Genomic DNA, 13,231 nt, shown 5'->3' with positions numbered 1-13,231 from the left:
CATAGCATTTGATGCATTGCTTGTTTTCCATCTCATTACTTTAGGTTTCTGCTCTGAAGGCAATGGCTACGCAAGGCGGTCCTAAATACAGCCTTTTGCAGCAACCTTGGGCTCAACCAGGTAATCTCTTTAGGTGCAATCTCACAGCCCTTTGTACATGCTTACCTTTCTTTTCTGCCTTCTGCGAGATGAAGCTCATTTGGCTCGCAGACTTCCCCATTCTGGACCTTTTAAATATATTTTAAATGTTAATTTGTAAAAGTTTAATTCAGGGGGGTAACTATTCAAAGGGTTGACCGTTACCCATCTTTAACGAACCTCACTTAACCGCTTTGGCTTGTATCCAAGCTGAATGGAAAATAAGTAGAATACAGTAAGTGTCTCCCGTACACGTGCAACAAAAGGTCCCATGGAGGACAGAAAATCCATTTTTTTTGCCATACGCTCCATGCCCAGCATACAGAAGGAAGACAGCTTGCCGGCAAAAGGAGTGTTTGCCAAGGGAGAGGTCCTCTGTCTCGAGTAACTTTACATCCTTCTGCAAACATTTGCTGCTCTTGTCCACCTTTCCTGTGGTGCACTTGCAAATATTGCTTTCCCTGTTTCCTGATACCTGGTGCTTGGGAAAGCCACAGGCAGAGCCTTTAACCTTCAAAGCACAATAACAGTGGTACCTCGGGTTAAGTACTTAATTCGTTCCGGAGGTCCGTTCTTAACCTGAAACTGTTCTTAACCTGAAGCACCACTTTAGCTAATGGGGCCTCCTGCTGCTGCCGTGCCGCCGGAGCACGATTTCTCTTATCCTGAAGCAAAGTTCTTAACCCAAGGTACTATTTCTGGGTTAACGGAGTCTGCAACCTGAAGCGTCTGTAACCTGAAGCGTATGTAACCCGAGGCACCACTGTGCTGTATTGGCCCGAATATAAGCCGCACCTGTGTTGCTGGCAGCCTTTCCCCTTCCTCACTCTCCCTTCCCGGCCTTGGGGGAGAGGATGGGAGACTATGCGTGGGGCGGACGCGGCTTTGCCGCACTCCTGGTGCTGTGTCCTGGCTGCATACCGTAAGGTCGTGAATACAAGCCTCACTTGTAACTTTTCATGGTTGGAATTTGGAGGGAAAGTGAGGCTTATATTCAGGCCAATACGGTAAGTGGGAAGGATGACAACATAGTGCAGTAGCAGGCATCTCCTTTCCACCACTGTGTGCATGGCAGTTGTATCATTGGACACACACACACACACACACACAAGTTCCTTATGGGCACTCCGCTACTACTGAAATAAAATATACTTTGGAGTTGCTGCTTGTGTCCCACTCCGTGACTTTTTAGGTTGCAAATCCAGGAGGCCCTTTCTCAGTAAGTTTTGTTGCATTGTGACTGCCATTATTCTCTTCCCACCAACAAATTACTTTTGGTTAACCGAAGGTGCATGATGTAGTCCATGGGTAGGCAAACAAAGCCCAATCGCCTTCTAAATCCGGCCCACAGGCGGTCCAGGAATCAGCGTGTTTTTACATGAGTAGAATATGTGTTTTTATTTAAGGTGCATCTCTGGGCTATTTGTAGGGCATAGGAATTCATTATTTTTTTCACAATATAGTCTGGCCCCCCACAAGGTCTGAGGGACAGTGGACCGGCCCCCTGCTGAAAAAGTTTGCTGACCCCTGATGTAGTCTGTTTGTGAAACTAAGGTTAAGGTCTGGTCAGTTACTGGATGGAAGGCCATCTCATTTACACCTTAGTAAGGAAGGAAAGGCAGGATATAAATGCAATTTATATGTATTGCTTTGATGTTCATCCCATCATTTCCAGAAGGATTAGGGTTGCTTGCAAATACAAATTTTTACAGAAACTAACACAGCAGTTTTAGATATCTGCAATGTATGGAAAGAAATGTATGCACTGCAGGGAGCTGGGCTTGGGGGTCCCTTTCCAGCTCTGCAGTTCTGTGATTCTGCGACAAGCATGTAGCAGGGCAGGTGCTTGCTTCGTATAAGAGACAGCCAATAAACCATGACTGGATTTCAAAAGGACAAGTTCTCTGCCACTAATACGTCTTTGAATTCTGTTTCGCAGCAAAGATTGCCGACTTGGTGTCTTCGACATACAGGACCATCAAAACAAAACTGCCCTCGACATTGCAGAGCATGTCGCTGTATTTATCCAACAAGGACACAGAGTTCATCTTGTTCAAGCCGGTTAGGGTAAGTATTTCGGTAGCGTTTCCTCTTTTTTTATTAATATGAGAACCAAAGTTTTATAGGTTTTTCACTTTACATACTTGAATGCATACTTTAATAGTAGCTTATTCATATTTGCAAACTGTTTTTTAAGTCAAGTGATCCTGTTTTGCCTCAAACTAAGCAACCTCTGTAGCTCATCCCTTCGGTGATTCTGTGGAAGTTTGTACCTTTTTCTTGGACAAACGTATGGTACTATATTCTAGTAAAGGGACCCCTGACCGTTAGGTCCAGTTGTGGCCGACTCTGAGGTTGTGGTGCTCATTTCGCTTTATTGGCCGAGGGAGCCGGTGTACAGCTTCTGGGTCATGTGGCCAGCATGACTGAGCTGCTTCTGGCGAACCAGAGCAGCGCATGGAAACGCTGTTTACCTTCCCGCCAGAAGGTATTTATCCATTTGCACTTTGACGTGCTTTTGAACTGCTAGGTTGGCAGGAGCTGGGGCAGAGCAACGGGAGCTCACCCTGTCATGGGGATTAGAACTGCTAACCTTCTGATCAGCAAGTCCTAGTCTCTGTGGTTTAACCCACAGCACCACCCGCGTCCCCTATATTCTGGAGTGGCCTGCAAAATCTTCCTGTAGCTAATGCCAGGTCTTTGGTTGTCCTCACTTTTTAAACCACAGTTCCTGCTGCATCCTGGCTCCTCTTCCTCTTCTCTAGTCTACCTATAGTTCTCTGCTCTGCTGCCCTTGTAGTGCCAGGGATGTCTGCAAGTGACCAGGAAAGGTGATTTTGTGGATGAGGAGTAAACGCCTGCAGCTGAGTTCATGACAGAATTTGTCCTCCTAATCTTTTTTTTGTTTACTTCCTGAAGCTGCCTATAAGCCATATGTGGCTTGTAGAGCCAGTTTTGGCACAGAAAAGGGAAATCAGAATGATCAGAGAGCTGTGGCGACTCCTGTATGATGAAGAATTGCAGCGTTTGGGGCTTTTTGGTTCAGGGGCGGGAAAGTTAAGGATGGAACATGATAAAGGTGTGTAAAATTATTCACGGTGTAGAAAGCAGTCCCCCACCCTTTCTCTTTCATAGTACAGTGGTACCTCGGTTTATGAACAGTCCTGTTTATGAACTATTAGGTTTACGAACTCTGCAAAAATGGAAGTAGTTTGCGAACTTTACCTTGGTCTACGAACGGAAGCTGAATGGTGGAAGGGCACCGGCAGCGGGACGCTTCGTTAGGGAAAGCACGCCTCGGTTTGAGAACGGATTTGGTTTAAGAACAGACTTCAGGAACGGATTAATTGGTATCACTGTGGGGTCACCTAGCAAAGCTGATTGTTCACGCAGCACATAGCAGGACTATGAAATTTGGCTTTCCAGGATGTGATGATGGCCTCCAACTTTGACTGCAAAGGGGAATTAGCCTATCAGCGACTGATATTCATGATGGGTATACGCTACCTTCAAGGGACACAGGTGGCGCTGTGGGTTAAACCACAGAGCCTAGGGCTTGCTGATCAGAAGGTCGGCGGTTCGAATCCCCACGACGGGATGAGCTCCCATTGCTCTGTCCCAGGTCCTGCCAACCTAGCAGTTCGAAAGCATGTCAAAGTGCAAGTAGATAAATAGGTACCACTCCGGCGGGAAGGTAAACGGCATTTCCGTGCGCTGCTCTGGTTCGCCAGAAGCGGCTTAGTCATGCTGGCCACCAGACCCAGAAGCTGTACACTGGCTCCCTCGGCCAATAAAGCGAGATGAGCGCCGCAACCCCAGAGTTGGTCACGACTGGACCTGATGGTCAGGGGTCCTTTTACCTTTACCTTATATGCTACCTTCAGGGTCAGAGACTCCATGCCTCTGAATACCAGTTGCTGGAAAACAACAGTATCGCTCAAGGCCTGGTTGTGGGTTTCCTGGAGGCATCTAGTTAACAAGATGCTGGATTAGGCCAGGCGCATCCAGCAAGGCTGCTATTATGTTCTGTCACTCCTGCATCCTTCCAGTAGGCTGTGCCTTTACAGATAAACGCTGCCTAAGGGGCTTTATTCGTCTTAGGGGATTATGTAGACCGCCAGCTGCTAATGTAGGTTTTCTTACACAGTGACATCTCTGACCCCTTGAGTTTTAACTGCCTAATAGGAGAATGTAGAAGTAACAAAAAAAAAATGAAGCTTCTAAGTCACCTTAACTGATTAGTTTCCCCCCAAACTGGATATCCGTTCTCTGTATGCGTTCTTATTTGAAGGCTGGTCTTAGGGCGAGGAACGTTTTAAATATTTTATTTATAAATATTTGATTTATGTATGGATATTGTGATTACCAAAAATGGAAAATGTAATAAAAAGTATTATTATTATTTTAAAAAGGAAAGTTTTAAATATGTTCTTCCTTTCCTCAGAACAATATTCAGCAAGTGTTCCAGAAGCTGCATGCTCTACTAAAAGAAGAATTTAGCAAAGAAGATCTCCAGATTGTAGCCTGCCCTTCAATGGAACAGGTATGTAAGAAAACTCTTATTTTAAAAATCCATTCAAAAATCGGTCAGATCAATATATTCTTTCAACTAAATGTTATGAGCACGGGAAGTTTGGCCCCTGAATATATTTTGTGGATGGCTTTAAGACAAAAGCAGCACAAATGCTTGTTTTTGGGTTATGTTGACAGGCTAGCAGAGCATCCAGAAACAGAGCTACAGGATGTCTCCGATCTAGGCAAGAGCCAGCCGTTGTAACTGGTACAAGGGCCTTGCTCAAAACTTTGCTTACAGGCTATGCCAGGCGTCGGCAAACTAAGGCCCGCGGGCCAGATCAGGCCCAATTGCCTTCTGGATCCAGCCTGTGGACGGTCCGGGAATCACCACGTGGATCTGTTTGGGCTGCGCCATTTCCCCTCGCACCATGGCGGCCCCTCCTCACGGCTTCTCCCTGCCCTGTGGAGGTAGGGGGCTTTGATTGGTGCCAGCCAATTCGAAGTCTCGCCGCCTGCATGCCCAGACCCGCCACCCACCCTGTCTGTCCATGGGCGCGCCTGGCGCCCAGGAAAGCTGGCCCAGAAGGGAGAGGTGGCGGTGCTGATGCCAGCTACCAATCGCAGGCAGAGCGGTGGAGGAGGTAGGAAAGCGGAGGGGAGGGGCTGGGGGGAGAGAGAAGCCTCCTCTGCCAGGATCCCCGCTGCCCAGGGCTGAGGTCAACCTCCGATTGCATCTCCTTTCACTCTCCAGATATATATATACAGTGGTACCTTGGGTTACATACGCTTCAGGTTACATACGCTTCAGGTTACAGACTCCGCTAACCCAGAAATAGTACCATGCGTTAAGAACTTTGCTTCAGGATGAGAACAGAAATCGTGCTCTGGTGGTGTGGCGGCAGCAGGAGGCCCCATTTGCTAAAGTGGTGCTTCAGGTTAAGAACAGTTTCAGGTTAAGAACGGAGCTCCGGAATGAATTAAGTGCCGTATTTTTCGCCCTATAGGACGCACTTTCCCCCCTCCAAAAATGAAGGGGAAATGTGTGTGTGTCCTATGGGGCGAATGCAGGCTTTCGCTGAAGCCTGGAGAGCGAGAGGGGTCGGTGCGCTATCTGCAAGCCTGGGGAGCCCACGGGAGTTCCTGCCCGGCTCCCCAGGCTTGCGGATAGCAGCCTGCATCCTGAAGCGCGCCCCGGGCTTCGGGCAGATATCTGAAGAGTTCCCGCCGGGCTCCCTAGGCTTGCGGATAGCAGCCTGTTCTGGGGGCTGGGGTTGGATGAAAAATTTCTTTATCCCCCCCCCCAAAAAAAACACCTAGGTGTGCCCTATGGGCCGGTGCGCCCTATAGGGCGAAAAATACGGTGCGTAAACCGAGGTACCACTGTATGTGTGCGTAATCTGGCCCACCACAAGGTCTGAGGGACGGTGAACCGGCCCCCTGCTAAAAACGTTTGCTGACCCTTGGGCTATGCAGTCTGGGATTTTTGTGGTATGGTGTGCAGAAGGGATTAGGAAGCCACAAACTCTTTCTCTGTGTGTGTCTGTATGAGAGGGAAGCCCCCACCCCTGCCCAACGCACAGGAACGAGATTGTGCTCCCATTGAACAAGCCTCTTTTCCTCCTCTGATTCCTTGCGGCAACGGAAGCGCTGCTCTGGGCAGCAGCCCTATGTATTGCCCTCAAATAGTTTCAGATCTCCATATCCAGGACCTTCCCTGTGCAAACCCCACCCCCAAATTTTACTGCTTCTGTAAAACAGGCGCTACGAGTTCCACAGTAGTGAAACCCCTTTGCCATTTGCCTTCCAGGTAAATCTCCTTTTGTCAACAGCAAAGTAGTCCCTCTTTGAGAAGCCTCTTCAAATTGTCTGTCAGGCAGTGAAATGGACATTTATCTGAAGCAGACTCGGAGTGTGCCATCCTACCTGCTTTTAGCATCATCCATCCGAAGGTCAGGTGAACAAGAAGAGGATGAACCCCAGTATGTTATAACTTTTTTTAAAAAAAAAATAAAGCAGAAATACTGCTTTATTCAGAACAATGGTCAGCTTTTTTTGTTTGTTAGCATCTACCTACCTTGACTGCAAACATGTTGGGGTTAAATTCTATTTGCTCCCCTACCCAATTTTGTTAATATGTGTTTGCTTCTTTGCCAAGGGATGTGCTGAAAATAAATTGGAGAAGGCAGGGACCCAAGAATCTCTTTAATAGAAGGCATAAGTGTATGTACAAACCTTCCCACACTATCTCAATAATACCCTCCAAATTGCACATTCACAAGTCGTCACGGCGCCGCAGTCAGTGGTGAAGAGAGCATTTGTGAAAAAGCTTTCATTTGCCCTCCGGCAATAAGTCTCAGTTGAAGCTGATCAGCTGTATATCAAATGGTTTAGCTGCACGTGTAAATGAAGCACATTGTGAAAATTTCTCCAGTATTTGACTGGTGTACTGACACTCACCAATTCTTAATAACTCTAAAAAGAAATTTGCCGCAGTAAAATTGTGTGCATAGGATGTGCAGAGAACGCTGTGCAATTGAGGAATTGCCATAGAGAAATGGCTTCTAAGTTTGAATTACTGATATGTGAAATAATTCATTTTATAAAAATGAAGCTCCATTAGAACTTCTGTTTTTTACAAATAACAGCAGCAACTAAAAACCTTAATTGGAGTGGAGATGGAGAGGAGTCCTAGCTTGCCTGTGCCTTCTTGCTTGTGGCAACTTTATCTCATGCTTTTTGGTTTACGTTAAACCAGAGTTTCCTAACCTGCCACCCTCCCTGTCTCTAGCCAGCTGGAGAGTCACAGAGTCTCTTTTTCCCAGCCCTGCTTTAAACATTTCTCTTTTCAAGATCCGCTGGATGCTAAAATGACTGTAAAATCAGGAGGCTAGCATGAACGAGGAGCAAAAGGCAGCACTAGTTATGAAGAGAAGGAACTAAAACTTAAGTTCCAACAAACGTATATGACATTAAGGTAATTCCCAAATAATAATTTGAGGGGAAAGCCATCTTCATGGTTGGGGTGGAATTAATAAGAAAGCTTTTATAGTTACGAGTTCAAATTTGTAGAAAGAAATAAAACTCCCATTACCACTTTGCTTTTATTCATAAATTGGTGGTTTGGGGGGGGCGGGTCTGCATATTAGTGGTGTGTTTTTAAAGCCGCTTCAAGCTGTTTGCCTGCCACTCATTTGACAAGGCAATTGGCACCCGTTGAAAGCTGTTACTGCAAAGCAGATTTGTTGTAAAATGATGTCCTGTGGACTTCGTATCATGCTTTTCAAGTAAATTATGGCATGATTGCTTTATATGAAGTTATAACGTATTTTAATCAAATTTCCTAAGCGTTCGAATTGGTTGACCAAATCCTTTTGTTTCTAAAGCAGAATGCCTTTATCCCACCCACCCTGTGTCATCCTGTTCTAGCAAACTTGTATAAAGCTATAGCTTCAGATATTTACGTATAAAAATAGTGTACATAATTTAAAACGTTATCAAAGATTATATTATTTGACTAATGTTCCTCTTTGTTTCCCCCCCTTTTAAATAAAAGTTCTGCTTTCTTACTTTGAGATAGTTTCGTTTTGTCTACGCTGGGCTAGTTGCATGTGATTTCGAAAAAGGAATGGCTGCTTCAGGAAAAGTCCTCCCCGGTATTTTCTGAAGGCAAGTTCCTTTTATATTTATTTATTAAGAAACTATTTGAGCTGTTGCCACCTCTTGAGACATACAACACACAGATTGCTTTAGCTGTGCTTCCTTTCAGCCCCTTTCTCTTAAGCATCCCTGCCGGGGATTGAAGTGGGGCTTCATCTGTAGTTTAGTTGGACTAACTGTAGGTTTTTGTATCCTGTGTTGTGGATAATTATCGTCATGCTAATTTGGTTGTTCCTTTGTGGAATGGAAGGTATGCACTCTGTTCCTGTTGCTTTTCCATCCGAAAGTATCTTTTTGCAAGCCTCGTGGAACAAAGTTTGCCAGCCACTCCTGAAGGGTACCGTAGTTTTCGCTCTATAGGACGCACCGGACCATAGGAGGGGGAGAACAGGGGGAAAAAAATTCTCCCCCTCTCTGCTCAGCGCCCCTTCAGCAAAGCGGCAGGAGAAACGGAGCCCCTTCCATTTCTCCTCCCGCTTAGCTGAAGCCAGGAGAGTTTTGCTGTGCTGGCTTCAGCGAAAGGAACCCGAAGCCTGCAGAGCGCAGTGGGAACTCGCACTGCGCCCCACAGGCTTCAGGCGGCTATCCTTGAAGCCTGGAGAGCGAGAGGGGTCGGTGCGCACCGACCCCTCTCGCTCTCCAGGCTTCGCGTTGCTATCGCTGAAGCCAAGGAGCCTGCATTCGCTCCACAGGACGCACACACATTTCCCTTTAATTTTTGGAGGGGGAAAAGTGTGTCCTATAGAGCGAAAAATACGGTAATCATTGTACGCCCCCCCCCCCCAAAATGTGAGAAGTGTGCACTCAGTCCTCTCTTCCGTCACGATAAACCCATATGCAGGAGTACCGTATTGGCCCAAATATACGCCGCACCTTTAAAATTGAAGGGGGGAAAAGACAATACCCGAATATAAGCCACTCCCTTAAAATTCTGCAGGCATTCACACCCGCAAATGGCAAATGTGGAAGAAAATCCTACAGCGATATTGTAAAAGCCCATTTTTGTAAGGTCACAAACTTAAGCCGCACCTTAACTTTTCGCGGTCGGAATTTGGAAAAAAAAGTGTGGCTTATATTCGGGCCAATATGGTATTTGTGCAGGACTGGGGGAGCTCAGGCCAGGATTGCCCACCTTTGCATATTCTTCATTCGTACTGCCTTGGCAATTTCACATTCCAAATGTGCTCATAAATAGTATCCAGGGGTTTACAGAGACAGCTTTAAAAGAGGATGAGACCACTTCTTGGAAAATAAGGTGATCAGTGGCTACTAGTTGCAGAGAATCACAATTGAGGAGAGTGCTGGTGTGCTCAGGTCCTGGGTGCGAGCTTTGCCCAGGCATCCCTCCGGCCTTGGAGAGCCCCAGGATCCTGAACCAGCAAGGGATTTTTCTTACATTTTTGCGAATAACAGGCACCACCAACCAGAGGCTGGGCTTGATAGTTACTAAATCACTTCTATAAAGGAACACACTTTTATTTCAATCTTTCCATTTATTGTCAAATAATAATCCACTGCAATGAGGAAACAAAACGCAAAAAGTGACTTCTTGATGGGTAATGGGTGAGCACGGAACACGCATGTGTATTATTAAAACTAAAAATGGCATCGAGATGGTTACATACGGCCAAGATGGTTAAGCTCATGATTTGCACCTATTCAATCCTTTTTCGTTTTTAATGCCACGTCTAAACGCTGCTTCGGATAAAAATGCAAATAAAAAGAGCATTAGAAACCCATTAAAATACGTTAGGGAAGCCGTTCTCTGGGACCCTCTCCTGTGCAAGAGATGCAGGAGACTGTAAATCATTTCAATGGGACTCAGGCGGTAACAATCCTTCATTATGAAAATGTTAGCTCTCCAAATGGATGGAAGCAGCATTTTGTGGCTTAGTTGTAACTGAGCTATAATTTTGCTAACCCCTCATATTTAATGTGATCGTACATGGAATAATTAATATAAATAAAAATGGAAAAGTCTTCTTTACTGCCCTTTTTAAAAAGCTTTCAATGAATTTAATTTTCTTCAATATAAGTTATTTGTAAGTCTATACAAAGGCAAATATACATATATACAGTCATAATATTAAAGCACTTCAATTGACTTTTTTTTTGGCTGATCTTGTGGGGTGGGGGTGGGGAAGAGTCAGCAAAAAAGAAATCCTGCTATTTTGGAGCATGGCTATTAATACAACGAACTGCAAACATGCTGACCGTGAGTTAGTTGCTGTTACTATGAATAAACGGTATAAAAGCATCAGCAGAAAAATAGGATTTTTTATATTTAATAAATACAGCTTATGACAAAATCGCAATCTAAATCTTTGCTAGTTGTCCTTGTCCATGACCCCCTTTTTCTTGTTAAACAAAACGACTATGAAAAAAACAACAGGTTCGTTTTGCACGGAAGTGCAAAATTTGGGAAATTGGCACTGGAATTCTATGCATGCTTACTCAGAATTAAATTCCATTGAACACAATGGGGCTTACTCCCTGGTAAGTGTGCAAAGGATTGCAGTCAGAATAGTGTATAATTCAAGGAGATCCAAAACAAAGTGGCTTTGGAAATCCAGACGTGCAGGTTGCTTGTACTTTTCTGTGTTTCTTTTCGAAAAGACAGGCAGAGAAATCACATTTGCCACCAATTCTAAAAAGGCACCTTCAGGAATATTTTGCCAGAATATATCCACAACTGAGAAGGATGCCTTGATAGCGTCTGGCTGCTTGCTCTATTATTTGGCGCTAAGCCAGACATGTAAGAAGCAACTGCAAAAAGAGAAAAAGGCAGAGAGTTGTGAATGAATGGATCACTTTTTCTTACCCTACCAATCGTCTGGTCTGCCATTTGGGCTGGTAGGAGTCCACTTAGGAAATTCGGTGACCTGAAATCACTGCATCTGACTTCCAAATAAATCCTCCGGCAGGAGCTATTCCAGTTAAGAGGACGAGGAAGCAATAGTGGCAACAGTTATGCTTTAAAATGCACACGATTGGTGTGGGGTTTTTTTTTTAACGCAGTGTTCATCCAAAAAGAATGCACTAAATTCTCACAAAGGCACAAACCACTGGGAATGGCTTCAGCACAAGCGCCGCTGGCAGAAATGTAGCTTTAGGAAGCTTGTGCAGATGACATTCTGAGTAGATCTGGCCCAGAACATGCAGTGGGCAGAACTTTCAGGATATGTGTGGAATAGCTGGGTCAAAATGCCTAGAACGTGGCTGGATAATGTCAAGCAGAACAAAATACAACATTTTATCGGCTGGTGACGCCAAATCTTAATGACCAATCAATGATCCAGGCTCAGTTCTTTTTGTCTGCCTCAAGGCACAGTGCCAAGACCGCTGCCTTACTTGCTGTTTTAGTTAAGTGCAGTAAAAGTGGGTTTCTGACAGCCAACTGACCAGTAAAACAAAATAGAAGATTGCAACCTCAATAAAACAGGGGAATAGGAAACACAGAAAAGCCTGCTTAAATCTGGTGTAGTGAATTAAAAGATAATGGGAGGATGATCTTGGCAATGTGCCCTTCTATATAAAATGGGTCTCCGTAAATTCCTTTCCCCTTCATATGTGTTAAGGTGCACATTCCAAAGGAAGGGAACAAGAGCTGCATGAGGTTTTTAGCAGGATGAGACACCAACTTCACCCTCTGCCAGCCGGACTGCAGTCACAGATTCTGCAACCAAAATGCATTCACTGTTCTCGTGTTCTCTTCCCCTCCCCACCCTGCTCACGTTATGTCACACTCCCATCTCATTGCTTTCCCCCAGTTTCACACCGCGGAGAGCAATACTCAATACTGAACAAAAGCGAAGTCTTATCTTGCCGCCCCTGAAGGATAAAAGCAGACACAAAGGCAGCATTGTAAGCGGCTCGGTACTTTGCTCTGGTCAACCTTTAAAGGAGGCAAGGGCTTCGAGTCAGTCCAACACTTTTACCACATTCACATCCGCGTCTCCTCGCTTGTCGGCTACATTCATGAAATAAGTCTTTTCTGAACATTTTTTTCTTACAGTTTCAAACCCAGGTCCTTCTCTTTGTCTGTCTGTCTCTCTCTCTCTCTCCTGGTGAAATTACCAACGGGCTAGCAATGGCTTTTATGAAGATACAAGTTTCACGTAGTTGCCTGGGAAAGTACCAAACTGTTGTGTTCTCCGGGATGTGCCTGTTGAGAAAGAAAACAAGAACAAACGTGGGCGTGGCGGACCAAAAAGCAGGCTGATGGTGATGGCTTTTCCATCTTTGTTTTGCTATCGCTGTGTAGCAGGGTAACACGCAACTTGATCCTGTGAAAGGATCCTCCACTTATTTGGTTAGTGCATGGGGTTAAACCACTGAGCCTACGGCTTGCCGATCAGAAGGTCGGCGGTTCAAATCCCTGCGACGGGGTGAGCTCCCATTGCTCGGTCCCTGCTCCTGCCCACCTAGCAGTTCGAAAGCACGTTAAAGTGCAAGTAGATAAATAGGTACCACTCCTGCGGGAAGGTAAACGGTGTTTCCATGCGCTGCTCTGGTTCGCCAGAAGCAGCTTAGTCATGCTGGCCACATGACCCGGAAGCTGTACGCCGGCTCCCTTGGCCAGTAAAGCAAAATGAGCGCCGCAACCCCAGAGTCGTCCGTGACTGGACCTAATGGTCAGGGGTCCCTTTACCTATCTCCAGATAAGGCTGAAACCCAGCCTAAAATTATGGAGAGCTGCTGCCAGTCTGTAGACAACACTGAGCTACGTGGACCAATGGCCTGTGACTGTGTCTTCCTAGAATGCTGAAACACATGTTGCCCAATGGGACAGAGATCTGATGTGATGCCCCTTCTCCTTGGAAGTCCATACCAGAAGAGCTCCCTCTTTTTCTTCAAATTTCCCCTCAAAATAAATCTTTTCAGCGGAGCCTGGCTTAATCCTAGCTGAAATAAAAGACCA

At 45.5% G+C, this 13,231-nt stretch overlaps 2 protein-coding genes across 51 annotated transcripts in view; one reads left to right on the top strand and one right to left on the bottom strand.

The window, feature by feature from the left end:
* COG3 (component of oligomeric golgi complex 3) overlaps positions 1-8,222 on the top strand; it is a 50,162-nt gene extending 41,940 nt beyond the window's left edge. Inside the window, exons 20-23 of the mRNA XM_083505458.1 lie at positions 45-120; positions 2,078-2,205; positions 4,583-4,681; positions 6,461-8,222. Coding sequence (XP_083361584.1) covers positions 45-120; positions 2,078-2,205; positions 4,583-4,681; positions 6,461-6,490 — 333 coding nt within the window. The 3' untranslated portion in view covers positions 6,491-8,222. The remainder of the gene's footprint in view (positions 1-44; positions 121-2,077; positions 2,206-4,582; positions 4,682-6,460) is intronic.
* A 1,561-nt stretch (positions 8,223-9,783) lies between these two features.
* Positions 9,784-13,231, bottom strand: part of SORBS1 (sorbin and SH3 domain containing 1) — a 202,418-nt gene continuing 198,970 nt past the window's right edge. For all 50 annotated transcript variants that reach the window (XM_083505445.1, XM_083505444.1, XM_083505434.1 and 47 more), the window contains one exon: positions 9,784-12,475. In XM_083505445.1, coding sequence (XP_083361571.1) covers positions 12,408-12,475 — 68 coding nt within the window. In that variant the 3' untranslated portion in view covers positions 9,784-12,407. The remainder of the gene's footprint in view (positions 12,476-13,231) is intronic.

This window comes from Podarcis liolepis (genome assembly GCF_965112155.1).
Source record: "Podarcis liolepis genome assembly, chromosome: 5".
In the NCBI taxonomy this organism is placed as follows: Eukaryota; Metazoa; Chordata; class Lepidosauria; order Squamata; family Lacertidae; genus Podarcis; species Podarcis liolepis.
This window is presented reverse-complemented; position numbering and strand designations above follow the sequence as displayed.